Raw genomic sequence first — 14,995 nt, forward strand, 5'->3', positions numbered from 1 at the left:
GGATGAGTGAGACGGCAGGCGGGGGAGGATATGTACACAGATCCTCGAACAGGCTTCATGGTCTTCACTGAGATGGCGGCTCTCAAGCGAGGAAGCTGCTGTGGCCGAGGGTGTCGACACTGCCCGTACGGGCATTGGAACGTGCAGGTACCCGGAGGAGGAAGCTGTCGCTCTTTGACTTCCGGCATGCAGAAGTTTCAAGACAGGAAGAACGTCGTTCGCAGGCCCACCCTCCTCCCACCTGTGCAGGCGAAGAGCAAGACGTTCTCGAGCTTGACCTTTGTCTTCTGGAGTGGCGGGAAGGACTCGTACATGGCGTACCTCTCGCATTGCTCTGCCATCGCTTCCACTTCGTCCGAAGCTCACGTGAGTGCTGCTCTTGCTTGCCATGGATGGCCGCTGAGTCGTGACAGGACAACGAAGTCATCCTCCTCACCACCTTTAACTCCTCCACGGGCATCATTCCCGAGCAGGATCTGCCGATTCAGAAGATCATGGATCAGGCCAAGGCTCTCGGAGTGAAGCTGCTGCTGGTCCCCCTGCCGGAGAACTGCGACAACGGTCTGCCCTCCTACCTCCCTGCATCGTCTCCCCTCCTCTTCTCACCATTCCTGATGCACTCTCATCTCCCTCTCTTTCCTCATGCAACTTGGGTTCAGACGTGTACGTCACGCACATCCTCGAAGCCGTGGATCACGTTCTCGACACTCTCGGCATCTCGACAAGCAAGCGGTCATGACAGACGAGTACTAAGGCGCTTCTGATTACTGCACCAGGTCTCAAGCTGTTCAGTTTGTGTTTGGCGATTTGCATCTTCAAGACATCCAGCAATGGCGGAGGCAGAAGTTTGAAGGTGACCTCGCGTCGCCATGTAACCTTGTGACCGCCCGCATAGCAAGCGAAGGCATCCCGTGCAAGTTCCCACTGTTCGACAAGGACTACAATGACCTGATGGACTTGCTCTGGCAGAAGCCCGTGAGCTCAAGTACCCTCGAGGAACCAGAACGCTGAGGTGTCTTGCCAGGTCACAGTGAAGATCAGCAGCGTCTGCTCCTCCCAGAGCTCCTTGAAAGTCGGCCAGACGTTCGACCGCGAGCTTGCGGAGCAGCTTCATGCCCGTGGAGAAGTCGATGCGTTTGGGGAGAAGGGCGAGTTCCACACGGAAGTCGTGCTGTGAGAGCCAACGACAGGGTTCTCCTGCGCGATCTCAGTCATTTATTCCACAATCAATTCATCCCTCCTTGTTATTCATTCTTTCACACTAGTGTTACAGCGGTTTTCCGTTTAGAAGTCCGACTCGCGAGACCCCGATCGATCTCTCCTCTCCCTCTGCCCGTTGGCGTTGTCATGTCTCTCCTTGGCCTTCTGGTATGCCATCTTCGCTCGCTCGAGATACGCTCCCTGCTCAACAACGGTAAGAAGCTGTGGGGGAGTGCGCAAGTCTGCTCACGTCATCCTCGTCTTCGCTATTGTACATGTGAGGCTGGCTGTTGAGCGGGGGAATGGCCTGCTGTGTCCGATTCAGTCCCAGCACGACCAACTCTTCCTCAACAGACCTTCTTCGGCAGGCTCTGGCAGAACTCGCTGAACTCCTCGTCGTCATGGTCACCCACAGGTCCCTCACGCTCCTGTCAGACATTCAGCTCAAGGCAAGAGAACCTCCGACATGCTCACGTTCTCCCACGAATGGGCAGACGCCTGCAGACTGCCCCACGCGGGATGATCATTGAGGTGCATGCCAGGGCTCTTGCGGGTCGAGTAGGCCGTCCTTGGGGTCATGGGCGAGCGGCTGGGAGATCCAGGAGTCTTATCCTTCCTAGATAGAGACTTGCGGATCTTGGACTGAAGGTTTGACTCGACCTCGCCGTCCTGGTAAGCCGCTTCATCGTAGTACATCTTGGGAGACTGCTGGAGTGCATCAAGTTCAGACACTGGGAGGCGGAGAGCGATCTATCACTCACGCTTACGGCGGGCTTGCGCTTTTGCTTCTCTTCAGATCGATGTGTGGTGACAACCTTGCTAAACTTTGCGAAATCATCCTCGTCGATACCAGATTCAATTAGCTTCTTGTCGAAGTACATCTTGAAGTAGAGCAGAGCAAAGCCGTACACTGTACAACAACCACGTCTCAGCGCACGAGAGTAGAATGTCAACTCGACAAACGAGGAAGCTGCACTCACCAGATTTCGCAATCACATCCAAGATGCAGTGGAAAATGTGATTGATGTCGTTTGAGATGACATTGGCCGCTCTGTATGAGAGAAGCCACAGCAGGGGGAACAGGAGCCAGATTCCTAAGGCGACGTCAGCGGCTGATTCAGAGACTCTCTCAGGACGTGACTCACCGAAGTAGATGAAGACTGCCGTCTTCAAGTGCCTGCGAGCCATGGTCAGCCGCCCGTCAGCCGCCCGTCCAATTGCTTACTTGAGACTCTGCTTGGCGTTGCTGTCACGGGCGCACAGCGTGAAGAAGTCGAGTCTCTGCCTGACGATGGACAAGATGAAGACGTACGTGAAGGTGAACAGGACCATTCCCATGGCGAACCAGCAGTAGGAGAACGGAGCTACTGCCAAACTGCAAGCCACCGCGATCACGAGGCACGTGAACACCAGGACCGCGCTAGAAATCTTGTACGGGGCATCAAGACACCAGAGCAGGTCCAAGGTAAGGAGGGGGCAGGTGGTGCAGTAGTCGACGTAAGGGATGACTGTCAAAGGAGCGAAACCATTGTCGTTGGAGTGCGATTGCAATACCTTGGCGAAATAGGCAAGCGCACACCTGGCAGGAAAAATGTTACCCACCTTCGTCTCACTCGTTCCCGCCAATCTCACCAGAGATTGATAAAGACTGTAAGCATGTTCTGTTCCTTGAAACCATTGTAGAAGGACTCTGTACCACTGCAGGGACGGGTGTAAGAACAGCAGCAGCAGTTTGCACAAGAAAGGATCACCCGGGGCCCTTGTATCGGAGAGAAATCACCAGCAAAATAATAAACGAGGCCGAGATGGCAAGAAAGGAGATCCAGTTGGCGGTGATAACAGCGCTGCTCGCAACCATCGTGTGCAGACTTTGCCAACGACGACTGGGCACTTACAAACTGAGGGTAAAACCGAGACGAGCAGACACGGCTGGGGAGAGGGAAGGGCAAGAGCTGAGACGGCAGGGAGGAGGTTGAAGTACGAGAGCAGTAGGTCGGAGAGACTGCTGGAAGAGAGGAGGAGGAGGAGGAGCAGGCAAGCGAGTGGGTGCCGTCGACGAGGACGAAGCAGACGGGTGGACGTGGGACCAAATAATGGAATTGGGCCAGAGGGGACAATGACTAGAGGGTCCTAGGAGAAGTAGGACCAGAAGTCTATCTTTAAAAATCTACCTCTGCTATGACCCAGTGGGTAGGGGTCCTCTAAGAGTCGTAACGAGAGAATGGGGCAGTGATACCTCCACCCCCTCATAATCCTAAAAGAGAGAGAGATTAAAGGGGTAGGGTCAGTGTGAATGACACTAAGAAAGGGGCAATCTTAGGTCAACGGGGGTGGGATGTCACGTCACGGGTACTCAGATGCTAGAAACCTGTGGTAGGGATGAGGTGGGGTCTGTGGCATGGGAGCCACAATGGGGGGTAGGGTATAGTTTTGACTGGAAGGGCTGAGGGGAAAAAAAGTCCTGGAGGCGGAGGGGGAGGGGGAGGGGTAGTTGCCGTTGTAGGAGGAGAAAGGCTGAAACGGTCGGGTCAACAATTATTGAAAGAGGGGTGGGGTGAAAGACGACTGGCAGTCAAGTGCTCACTTAATAGTTGCTAGGACCTGAAATGGTAGGGGGGTGCCTAGCAGAATGCAAAATTGGGGGGCCATGATTTTCAGATCAAATCGCCCCCTTCCGAGTAAAGAGATCTGGAACGTTGCGTTCTCAACCGTGATGTGATCTGAATCGATGTACTCAACAGGGTGTACCCCACCCATCAAATCCTTAGGGGTCAAAAGTGGGTTTATGGCGCTGAAGGGGCTCAAACGCAGCGATTCTGGGGGGCCCGAGAGCTCACTATTATGAGGGGTACTGCCTGCCTCAGTCGGTGAGGGGTGGGGTCTGTGGGGTTGTCCTCGTACTGATTCTTTAACTTAACTTTGGCCCAGTGAGTCCGTGACCGCGCATCGTGGGACCCCGCAACTCCGAGGGGCTAAACACTGAGAACTCGGAGGCTCGGAACTCGGGCCGCTGGCCGGGCCCGGCCGGGCCCGTTCACTGGTGGCCCGGTCGGCCCGGCACCGCCGGGCACTGACCGGGGTAAAACGAGGCACCGCGGCCCGCCGCACAGCCGGTAGCAAACGGGTAGGAGAAGAGTATTAATTGACTTCTGCCTTCATAATATTCAATAGAAAGATACTGAGGCGGACTGGTGTACCTAATTAAAGGGTGTGATCACGGGGCAGCATTTGAAGTTTCGTCCACCATGCTGAAGATTGTGATTGTGGTGGCGCTGTTGGCGACGGGGACGGGGAAGACATGGAGCGAAGGAGAGCGGATACACGAGAACCACCTGAGATCTCGCACATCACCTGCCCTCTCATGCTGCATCCTGCTACAGCCAACCTCGCTGTTCGTCTCGTACTCACCTGCGGTGAACGTGGAGGTCGGGGTATCGGAGCAGTGCGCAAGCGGGAAGAGGGAGTCAAGGCTGGATGTCAACGGACAGACTGTCAGCCAGGTTGTGTGCCCCTCTCGCTTCACTGTGAACTTGGAGCAGCATGGCCTGTACAACCTCACGCTCAGTGAGGCCAGCGGGGCAAAGAGCTCAGTGAGTTTCTTTGTGGCCCACAAGGATTTCTCTAATGAGCGGATATGGAGCCCTGCCAGCCTGTCCCTTCACTCTGATCAGAACAGGCCGCACGATGACGGGAAGGAGTGCGTAGAGGGGGCTGATACAAAGTTCTGGGTGTTCGTAGCTGCATGGAATGCAGCAAGATGGGTGAACACGACACTGTCAAGTCTTCGCCAACAGACCCACTGTAACTTCTTCTGTGTTGTTGTGGACGACGCGTCAACAGACAGTACGAGCTCGGTCGTGCAGGAGATGATACGGGGGGACGAGAGGTTTCTGCTGCTGGGGAGGTAGTGCTCCTTGACTTGATTCAGGTTCACCTTAATGAACAACAACAAGAGGCTCGGGGCGGCTCGGAACTTCTTCCAGCACATCTCCGAGCACACAAGCCGCATGAGCGATGAAGATGTGATCGTGTTCCTCGACGGAGATGACTGGCTCGCCGACCAGAACGTCCTTCTCCACCTGGCTGAAGACTACTACCGAAACACGAGCTGCTGGATGACCTACGGAAGCCTAGGTCGAAGGAGGGGGTGGGTGGGGGGGGGGCATGAGGAGGAGGAAGAGGTGGTGGTAGTGGTGGTGGTGGTGGTGTGGTGGTGGTGGTGGATGAGCAGGAGCAGGAGCAGGAGGAGCAGGAGCAGGAGGATGCTCACCGTGCTCTCAGTCTACTTCCCGCATGGCATCGCCTCTATCTCTCCTCCTTTCCCACCGAGTGTTGTGCAGTCCTCCTCCTACCGGGCAAACTTGCAGGCTCGTGCTTTTCTCCCCACTGACTTGCTAGCAGAAGTTCGAGTGGATCAGCACGCACCTCCGAACCGTCAAGTTCAAGGTCTGGAGGAACCTACGAGAAGAAGACTTCAGGTGCTCGCCGGCCCCTGTCCCCTGCTACTCCCCCTGCTGACGCCCCAGCAGGGGGCCCGAAGGGCGCTTCCTTGACATGACTGTCGACATGGCCATAATGTTCCCGTCCCTCGAGATGGTGCGTGTCCCATGGCTCTGTGCGGCAACGCTGAGGAGCGACAGGCGGCAGGACGAGCTTGTGCTGTGCAACGCGTGATGTACGTGTACAACATGGCGAACGAGCACAATGACTTCCGCGTCAGTGAGAAGCGACAGCTGGTAGATACCAGCTCCTCCATCCCTGGACCTCACTCCCCTTGCTACCCTCCCGCCTCCTCCCTCCCTCTCCCTCCCTCTCCCTCCCTCTCCCTCCCTCTCTTGTTTCCTTCCGCCATTGGGATTTCAAGACCATCTTCACGTGTAATGCATTCCACAGCAGCTCGAACACTTCATTCGCAACAAGCCCAGCTACAAGCCGCTGTTATGGTGGTAGATTTCAGCCTACAGGAGAGGGGGCAGGGATCATCCGCTGCCATACTCCCCTGCCAACTTGGGCTCGTCTATCACGATCTCAGCCTCCCCCTCCTGGGTTACTTCCACTCTCTGAACGGTAGATTGGAACGATAGCTCCTGATCTTCCACTAGAGTCGTCGGTTTGTCTTCCAGCGCTGGACCCAGCACAGGCCCGAAGTATCCCAAGAAGACAGGCAAGAAAACCACAGCATGAATCCCGCCAAGAAACAGAACGGTGAAGAGAATCTGGAGAAGCCAGACGGGTTAACGATCTCCCAGCTATACGCCTCCTCAGCACAAAACTCACGGAGAAGAAGGAGGCGAAGATTCTGCTCTTGGATCCCACCAGAGGGAGCAGTGCGATCATGGTTGAAAGATCAGCTGCTAGGATTGGCATCCCGATCCTCTCCAGCGCGTCAATGGCCTGACAAGCATAAGTGAGCGGTTTTGAGGACGGTCAGGCCAACCATCAGCTTCCGCCGCGTGCTTGCGCTCGTGTCTCCCCCTGCACCGGCTCGGCTTGACATGAAGGCGTGGATGTAGTGTGCCACGTTGTCGATGGAAAAGCCGATGGCCAAAACCTGCCGTCTTTCAGTGGAGCCGCAAGCAGAGAGGGGAGGAGGGGAAGGAGCTCTGATCGCGGAGAGAGCAGAGAGAGGAGATTCATGGGGAAGGTGGGTAGGGGGGTGGGAGGAGGGCAAGCATCGTTACGAGGTCTATCATGGAGATCGTCTCTATCCTCAGGTTGGAGATCAGGGTCATGCTCGCCAAAGTGCCGACCTAACGAACGTCAGCAAAGGAGCAGCAGCAGCAGCAGCAGCAGGAAGGGGCCCACCAGAATCATGGAAACGACGATCATGGCAACAACACAGAGGATCTGCCACCAAGGAACGAGTGAGACGACCAGGATCGGCGATGCTTCTGTCACCGGATGAGGAATGATGATGACGGTAACCAAGAAGCAGGCAGCGGCCTGCACCAGACCGTGAGCAGCAGCGAATAGCAGCAGCTTCCGTCAGCACAGCAGCAGCAATAGCGGGCATCAGGGCGTTACCGCATAGACAAGGTTCAAGATGGTCTGTGTCACAATGATGGCTGAGGCTTCGAAGAAGACGAACGTGTTGTCCACATCGACAGTGAGCGGGCGGTCGTGCAAGTCGTGCGGGAAGTTGTCGTCAAGAATGCTTCTGATCTTCTTGAGACAAGGGACGCCAGTCTTGTCCCCGCTCGTGGTCTTGGGAGGTATCTGCCTCACCCTGAAGCGACTCATCAGCATCCTCCACTCCGACGGCTTGTCCTTGTCAATCACGAAGTCTGGCTGAAATATTTCTCCGGCACCCTCCAGCCACGTTCGCAGCTCCTCCTTGAAGGCTGGTCCGTTCAGATCCTCCGGCCTCACTCCTTTATTGGTCTCGTACTGGTTGAAATCTCGCAGCCATAGCCCGTTGCGTTCGCGGAGGAAGCAGGCATCGTCTTCGATCGTGGCTACCACGCGCAGGAGCTTATCCCTTTCTGCCCGAACGCTCAGGTCGGAGGAGTGAGCAGGAACAGCAACGGTGTACAAAGGACCGACACTGTTGAACAGCCTGAAGTTCTGCGTCACAAACGTCGTCCAGTAAGAGTCCGAGGAGGCCAGGTCTCGCAGGTCCAGCCCGGTCCCGACATTCGCTGCCCCGTACAGTGCGATCCCGAGGTAACCCGCGAAACCGAGGAGAACCAGGGCTGCGACTTTGGGTTGGAGGAGGAACGCGCCGTAGCCCGCCGCGAACCGTGTCACGTACGCCGTCTCAGGCTGAGTCCTGCAGTCCCCCTCGGCATTGAGGTAGCTGGTGCTGGCGGGGCTTGCCTGGCTGTCGTAGCGCGGGGACCAGAGGACGCCCCTCCCTAGCAGCAGCCACCACCAGGAGAGCTGGCAGTACTCGCGATGAGCATCGAGGGCCATGAAGGCTCCGAAGAAGAGGAGCTGGTGGACGAAGAGGAGGATAACCCCGGAAGCCGCGTACGCACAGAAGCCTTGCACAGCAGGGAAGCTGCTGGAGGCTCCCACGGCGAAGGCAATGAAGTCGGTGATGGAGGTGAAGAAGATTGACGTGCCAGCGGTCTTGAAGGTCAGGAACATCCGCTGCTGCACGCTCGCATCGGCTGGGAGGTGCGCAGCAGAGTAGTGGTACGCCTGCACGAGCACGAACGAGTCGTCCACTCCAAGCCCCAGCAGCAGGAAGGAGACGAAGGCAACGACGGGGTTGTACTTGACCCTGCAGTACCCCATGAGCCCGAAAGCGCTTCCGATGGCCAGGAAGACGGACAGGCAGGCGCAGAGGCCAAGAGCGCCCTTGGACGCGACCCTGTCCATGAAGGAGTGCATGACGACGAAGGCGAAGAGGGATACGGCGACGAAGGAGATTACCAGGAGGATCGTGTCGCCGCTGGTGCTCTTGGACAACTCCATCTGGCTCGATCTCGATATCTCGTACGCGATCTTGAAGCGACAGGAGGGAGGCAAGCTCTGGCTGGCCGACTCGATCAGATCCAAGAAGGAGTTCTCCCACAGATTCGAAACCTCAGCTGACACCTCTGTGCTGAGTTGATAGTAAAGCTTCCACCCCTCAACCCGCTGCAACCTGCTACCATTCGCAGAGGTCTCCCGTCCTCCCGCAAACGTGGCTACAGGGATGTCCCCGTAAGGGGTCAAGGAGAGCCACGTAGGAGGCAAGTTGAAGATCTCTGAGTCCTTGAGCTCCACGACTCCGACGAACTTGCAAGAGTCTGGATACCCAGGCAACTTGAACCGTTGGCACACGTCCTTGAAGGCAACCTTGCCCTCCCCATCTGCCGATGAGGCGTTTCGAACCTCCATCCTCACGATAGCCTCGTGGATGCTCCTTATCTGCCCGATCGTCTCCGCGTCCAGCAGGTTTCCTCCCTCCTCCTTTGAGTAGAGCACCACCTGACTGCCATGCTCCGGCTCAGCAACAAGTTGAGGTAAAGAAGCAATGGTTTCACCTGTATCGGGCTGCCTTGCGACTAGTTGGGAAATATTTTCGGTACAGGTCTCTCTCTTCTCTTGCTCTGTTGCCTTTGGAAGGCGAGTACAGCACCTCCGCTGAGTTCTCTGCCTCGATCATCTTTGTCCCGTACAGCAGGCTGAAGCATATGGCGAGAGAGAGCAATATCGACCGAGCAGGGTAGACTGCAACGTAGAGCCCGACCCCTCCAAAGAAATCAGAGAGTTTCTCCTCCATGTAGATCACAGCGGAGTTCATCTCGGTTTCCCACTACGTTGTCCCGATATACATCTGTGACTCTTTGCTTGGAACTGGTTATCTTGCTCTTTCTTTCGTCGCCTCGCGCATTCTTACCCCTTCCTCATCCTGCCCTGCCTCAAATGGCCAGTCCTGATACCTCACCCCCTCTCCCCCTCTTCTCCCCTCATCTCACTTCCAAACTCTGTTCCTCTTCCATCGTCTGTTTCCTGTTCATCCTTTCTTCCTCTTCCATCGTCTGTTTCCTGTTCATCCTTTCTTGCTCTTCCATACTCTCTCCGTCTCTCACTCCTCCATATTCGCCTTCCTCGCTCCCTCGCCTTTCCACATGTTCACAGACTGTACCGCACCATTCTGACTATAATAGCCCAGGAGTCCCGCCGCTGGTACTAATGTTTACTCAAAACAGCCATTTAAAACCTTGTTGCCAACGGTGTGCACATGTAGTAAAGTCAAGTTCTTAAAGCACATGGCTATATTGGAGCTAAACTATAGCAGAGGCACTAATATAAAATCGCAAGGTGTGTACCCTTCAGCCTCCCTAGGTCGGTGCCGGCAACAGCCCGTGACTCATATCAACAGGCCCGCCTCGGTGGCAACAGGAAATTGAAAGGTATCGTACGGTATGAGGGGCAAATTGACGAGCGTTGGCGAGTTGGGCATGTCGGAGGAAGCAGAAGAGGTAAGGGGGGGATGCGGCTGTCGCGCTATGGCCTGCGACTTGCTCTCGTCCCATGTGCTCACCATGAGCTAGAGGGGTCCCGTGCCGGCCACGATGCCATGCAACACTAGTTGCTCATCGTTGCTTCATACTCCCTCTCCGCTTGGAGAGCTGATGTTGTTACCTTTCGGTGCCCGGTGTTGAAGTGCGATGAGTTCGTGTGCCGATTCGTTCACTGGGAACCGATATCGTGTTATTCACTTGCGTGCTATGTGCAATTCATTGCATTATTCTCCGCCTGTCTTCTGTGTATACTCCATTGTTCTAGCATTTGCTCTTCAACCGTTACTGCTGCATGTTGTCGGAACTGACGATGGGTTTTGAAGGAGTCCAACGTGTGGGCCGAGGAGGCACGGAAGCTCCTCGAGATGCCTGGAGAAAAGCTCCTTCGTCGGCAGTCAGGGTCATACAATGAAGGAAGATCGGTGGGTTTCAACAGGTTCCCAGCAGGGGAGGGAGAAGGAGAAGAAGTCCCGCAGGACGCACAAGAAGGCAAGGTAGATGATCTCGAGAGCAGGCGCGTCGGGTCTGCTCGACCATGGGGATCCGTTGCCGAGAAGTATGATGAGGATGATCTCAAGAGGTTCCTCGATGCTCATGGTGCAAGCTTGCCGAAGCCAGAGGTGCTCGCTGGGGATTCCTTCGAGGAGGAGCAAGACGTGGGGATGGCGGAGAGTGACGGCGAGCTTGATGGAGCCCTGCAGAGAGGGGAGGAGGAGGAAGAAGGCGTCTACTATGAGGCGAGCGGGGATGGGGCGGTGCCCGGGTCATTGGTCAACAGCTCGTGGGAGTCGTCGGAGAGCCACGAGGTGAGAGGGTCGAGGAGTCTGCGACAGACCGTCCGACAGAAACGAGTGGTGGGCGGTGTGATCAGCACGTACAAGGACAAGAAGGAGATGCAGGAAGTGCTGGAGCGACGAGCGGCGCTGTCGTACATCCAGACGACAAGGGAGGGCGTACAGAGGAAGGAGACGGTGCTGAGGGAGGCAGAGGGCAGGGTGGCGTCGAAGCGGCAGAACATAGATGAGATGAGTAGCAAGATCAATCTGATGCGAGATGAGAGCTCGAAGCTTGACGCTGAAGATCATTTCGGGAACCTCAACAAGATCAAGAGCATCCAGAGCAAGATTCAGTCGTTGGAGCTGAAGCGCGATGACGAGATGCGAAGTCTGAAGGAAGAGGAGGACATAGAGTATGTGGCAAGAACAGAGTTCAACCGAGCTCAGATTCAACTCCGGAAGGTGGAGGAGGTGGAGCAGGATCTGATCGAGGAGGAAAACTTGCACAATGACGAGCTCAAGGTCGCGGCAGAGATGCGAGCAGAGAAAGAGGTTCAAGCCGCGATGAGGATGGGTCAACGGAGGGAAGGGAGGAGAATCGCAGCTGCAGAGCAGCACATTCGGAACCTTGAGAAGACGAACAATGCGATCGAGTACGCCAAGGCAGGAAGAGTCGCAGCGTTGAGGAGGGTGAGGGAGGCGCGGGCCCAACAGGCAGCGGCCGAGCAGCAGTTCGAGGAGAAGAAGGAGCAGGATCACTTGAAGAGGGCGGAGGCTCTGCTGGAGCTGAAGGGAAATATGGAGTCAGCCTTCGATAAGATCCGAGGAGCCAACGAGAAGCAGAGGAAGCGCCTGCGCATGATCGCAGCAAAGCGAGCAGCTGAGAAGTCCGAAATCCTCGCTGCCGGTGGAAACCCATACGCTGTGTGGAGGCAGCAGGATCACGCGCTGCAGAAGGAGCAGGAGAAGAGGAAGCGAGAGCAGCAAGCGAAGGAGCAGGAGACAAGATTGCTGAAACAGCTGATGGAGGAGGAGTCTCGTCGGCTGGAAAAGGAGGCGCAAGAGAGGAAGCACAGGGCTGTCTTGAAGCAGTTTCAAGCGGAGATGGGAGGGCAGGCAAAGCAGGACCGAGTGATCGAGTACATGAGGACGAGGACGGTAGGAAGCGTCGACGTGTTGGACCCCACGGGGCGGGAGGCGAGGATCTATCCCTCCAAGGCCACCGTCCTCATGGACTGGAAGTTCGGCCTTGGGATCAAGCCTCACCCTAAAGGAGCTCAGCCTGGGGAGGAGGTTCCTCCAGGGTTCCCTCGAGGGTACGAGGAGGGAGATCCTGCGGCAGTGAAGGAGGAGGGCTGGAGGGTGACGCAGAAGTCGCGGCTCATTGACAAGGTACAGGATCTGTACCCCGAGGAAAGTTTCAACGCCACCCTGGTGGGCTCGAGGGCCTTGGACGATACGGTGAGGGCCAAGACGACCAAGTCCGCGAAGAAGGAGGAGGTGGAGATGGTGAAGAAGCTGGACCAGACCGGCGGAAAGGCGGAGGAGGAGCAGGAGATTCAACAAGCCAAGGGCAGCCAAACGGCCGGGCAGGAGGAGGAGAAGAAGGAGGTGTTCGCCGTCCCCGAATTCCAAGGGATATGGGACTCGTCAAAGAGTGTGGCAGTAGACAAGGAGAGGAGGTGGGGGAACGGCCTGTCGAAGCTGGAGCAGGAGTACTTGAAGCAGGCAATGGAGCGGAAGAAGGAAGGGTACGGGTGGATCGAGAAGCAGGTGGTCTGGGGGAGAGAGTTCAAGGGGACGGCGTTCGTGCCCTCGGAGAAGGGGCGAGACGTGACGGCGGTGGAGTTTGTCGACTTCGAGCCGGGGAAGACGTACAAGAAGAAGGTCACCCTGACTAACGCGTCGTTCGCGTTCAACACGTTCAAGCTGCTGGAGCTCACGGACTCGGTCAAGGACTTCTTCGTCATCTCGTACAACCACCCGGGGTCGCTCTCTCCTGGCATGACGTGTGACCTGCTGATCCGCTTCGAGCCCAAGATCAACGAGGACATCGAAGAGGCCATCCCCCTCCTCTGCCAGACCGGCCCGCAGGACATCCCCCTCCGCTGCTACACCAAGAAGGTCAACATCTCCACCTCCACTCCTGAGATCGAGCTGGACGCAGTGCTGGGGGAGGTGGTGCACGGGGAGATCGTGCTGGTAAACAGGGGGGCGCTGTCCTGCCCGGTCAAGATCCGGCAGCTGCGGGAGCGGCCGAGGGAGGGTTGTCTGGTGGAGGACCTGGCGCGGGCGGAGGAGGAGGAGGGCTACGAGGAGAGGGAGAGCTCGTTGTCGTACGAGGAGGAGGCGATCGTGGCAGGATACTCGACGACCAAGATCCGCATCACCCTCACTCCCCAGCAGCCGTCGAGCAAGGAGGTCCTGCTGCACCTGTGCTTCCAGAAGAACCTCTCCAAGCCGCAGTCGGACGACATCGTCGTCTCCGTGCGAGCCAACGTGCATGACGTGCCGATCTACGTGGAGGAGGAGATCATCGACCTGCGATGCTGCTGCTTCGACGTCGTCTACTCGCAAGTCCTCCAGGTTCGCAACCGAGGCAAAGTCGCGCTCAAGGCGCTGCCCACGGTCCCTCCCGCCCTCCGCAGCTCGATTAAGTTCTCTCCGGACATGGCATACGTGCAGGCGAGGAGCAGGGAGGGGGTCGACGGGGTGTTCAACTTCCAGATGAAGTTCGAGCCGACGAGCGCGTTCCTGCAGCTCGCGAGAGATTTCATCATGGAGGGCCCGACGGGCAAGCTGGACGCCTTCGCCATCCCCCTCACCGTCTCAGTCCCCGACCAGAAGCTGCCCGTCAACTTCGAGCTACGCGTGCAGCTCACGGACGCCGGGGTGCAGCTGGACAAGCAGGAGCTCGACTTCGGGGAGTGCTCTACCTCCGACGCTGTCTCCATCCCCCTCAGCATACACAACCCCTCCGAGCTCCCCACCCGAGTCGGATTCCTCAGCCTTCCCCGCGGGCTCTCCATCAACCCGGACATGGGGCTGTGCTCGCTGCTGCCGGGGGAGACAAGGACGCTGCAGGTGGTCTTCGCTCCCTTCACCGACACGGACTTCGACTTGAGGATCGTCTGCTCGACCTCTGCCAACAAGAAGTACCCCATCCGTTGCCGGGGGAGGGGCGTCAAGAACCCCCTCAAGCTCAGCTGCTCCAACTTCGTCCTCAGGCCCTGCGCGTACGGCGATCGGGTCACCGAGTCGCTCTCCCTCGCCAACGTCTCCTCCTCCGAGCAGACGATCGAGGTTGTCGTCCCCCGGGCCAGCGGGCTCAAGATCAGCCCCCTCGTCGCGAAGCTCCAGCCCGGCCACTCCATCCGCGTCCAGCTAGACTTCAGCCCTCCCTTCCCTCCGCCAAAGGTCCTTGAACTGCTCAAGGCTACGAGGAAGGGCAAGCGAGCAGTTGCTGAGGGGGAGGAGCAGGAGGGAGAACAGGAAGGGGAGCAGGAGCAGGAGCAGGAGCAGGAGCAGGAGCAGGAGGAGGAGGGAGGAGAGAGAGATGCTCCTGAGGGAGAAGAAGGGCAAGAAGGCAAAGCTGCAGATAAGTCGGAGGAGGAGGCGAACGAGATGCTGAACGGGCTGAACGAGTCGGAGAGGAGGATACGTGGAGCGCTGTTGATCGATCAGATGCGATCGGTAGAGGGAGAGGAGTGGTCCCGGCACGAGACATGGCAGGTCCGCCCTCGAAACCTTTGAACTTGCCCCGCACTGTGAAGTAGCTCTCCCTCCTGCTCCTCTTCCTTCACCTCCTCCCAGTCCTCTTTTGTCCCACTGACTCCTGTTATGCAGCTTCCCATCTTCGTCAAGAACGGGCCCGTCTCCTTTCTCCAGGTCTTTCCACCTCCTCCTCCTCCTCCTCCTCCTCCTCCTCCTCCTCCTCCTCCTCCTCCTCCTCCTCCTCCTCCTCCTCCTCCTCCTCCTCCTCCTCCTCCTCCTCCTCCTCCTCCTCTTCCTCTTCCTCTTCCTCTTCCTTGTATGCGCCCTCCTCTTCCTCTTCCTCTTCCT

The 14,995-nt window shown here is 57.3% G+C and overlaps 4 protein-coding genes across 4 annotated transcripts; 2 read left to right on the forward strand and 2 right to left on the reverse strand.

Moving 5' to 3' along the window:
- Positions 1-1,284: 1,284 nt before the first annotated feature.
- Positions 1,285-3,058, reverse strand: GUITHDRAFT_99928 (hypothetical protein; the record flags this gene model as incomplete). The annotated part of the gene is made up of 10 exons (XM_005841372.1): positions 1,285-1,401; positions 1,451-1,507; positions 1,557-1,628; positions 1,675-1,908; positions 1,962-2,110; positions 2,181-2,294; positions 2,346-2,377; positions 2,426-2,779; positions 2,833-2,898; positions 2,952-3,058. 10 exons carry the CDS (start codon positions 3,056-3,058, stop codon positions 1,285-1,287), a joined length of 1,302 nt encoding a protein of 433 aa, XP_005841429.1.
- Positions 3,059-4,445: 1,387 nt separating this feature from the next.
- GUITHDRAFT_99929 (hypothetical protein) lies at positions 4,446-6,150 on the forward strand (the record flags this gene model as incomplete). Its single annotated transcript, XM_005841373.1, has 7 exons — positions 4,446-5,086; positions 5,129-5,334; positions 5,482-5,531; positions 5,602-5,678; positions 5,730-5,796; positions 5,841-5,936; positions 6,094-6,150. The coding sequence occupies 7 exons, from the start codon at positions 4,446-4,448 to the stop codon at positions 6,148-6,150; spliced, it is 1,194 nt and encodes a 397-aa protein (XP_005841430.1).
- Positions 6,151-6,179: 29 nt separating this feature from the next.
- GUITHDRAFT_99930 (hypothetical protein) lies at positions 6,180-9,433 on the reverse strand (the record flags this gene model as incomplete). Its single annotated transcript, XM_005841374.1, has 8 exons — positions 6,180-6,416; positions 6,478-6,594; positions 6,638-6,751; positions 6,882-6,950; positions 7,006-7,047; positions 7,099-7,143; positions 7,225-9,121; positions 9,174-9,433. The coding sequence occupies 8 exons, from the start codon at positions 9,431-9,433 to the stop codon at positions 6,180-6,182; spliced, it is 2,781 nt and encodes a 926-aa protein (XP_005841431.1).
- A 625-nt stretch (positions 9,434-10,058) lies between these two features.
- Positions 10,059-14,686, forward strand: GUITHDRAFT_132180 (hypothetical protein; the record flags this gene model as incomplete). Its single annotated transcript, XM_005841375.1, has 2 exons — positions 10,059-10,115; positions 10,481-14,686. 2 exons carry the CDS (start codon positions 10,059-10,061, stop codon positions 14,684-14,686), a joined length of 4,263 nt encoding a protein of 1,420 aa, XP_005841432.1.
- Between the last annotated feature and the right edge of the window lie 309 nt (positions 14,687-14,995).

Source organism: Guillardia theta, assembly GCF_000315625.1.
Source record: "Guillardia theta CCMP2712 unplaced genomic scaffold GUITHscaffold_3, whole genome shotgun sequence".
In the NCBI taxonomy this organism is placed as follows: domain Eukaryota; class Cryptophyceae; order Pyrenomonadales; family Geminigeraceae; genus Guillardia; species Guillardia theta.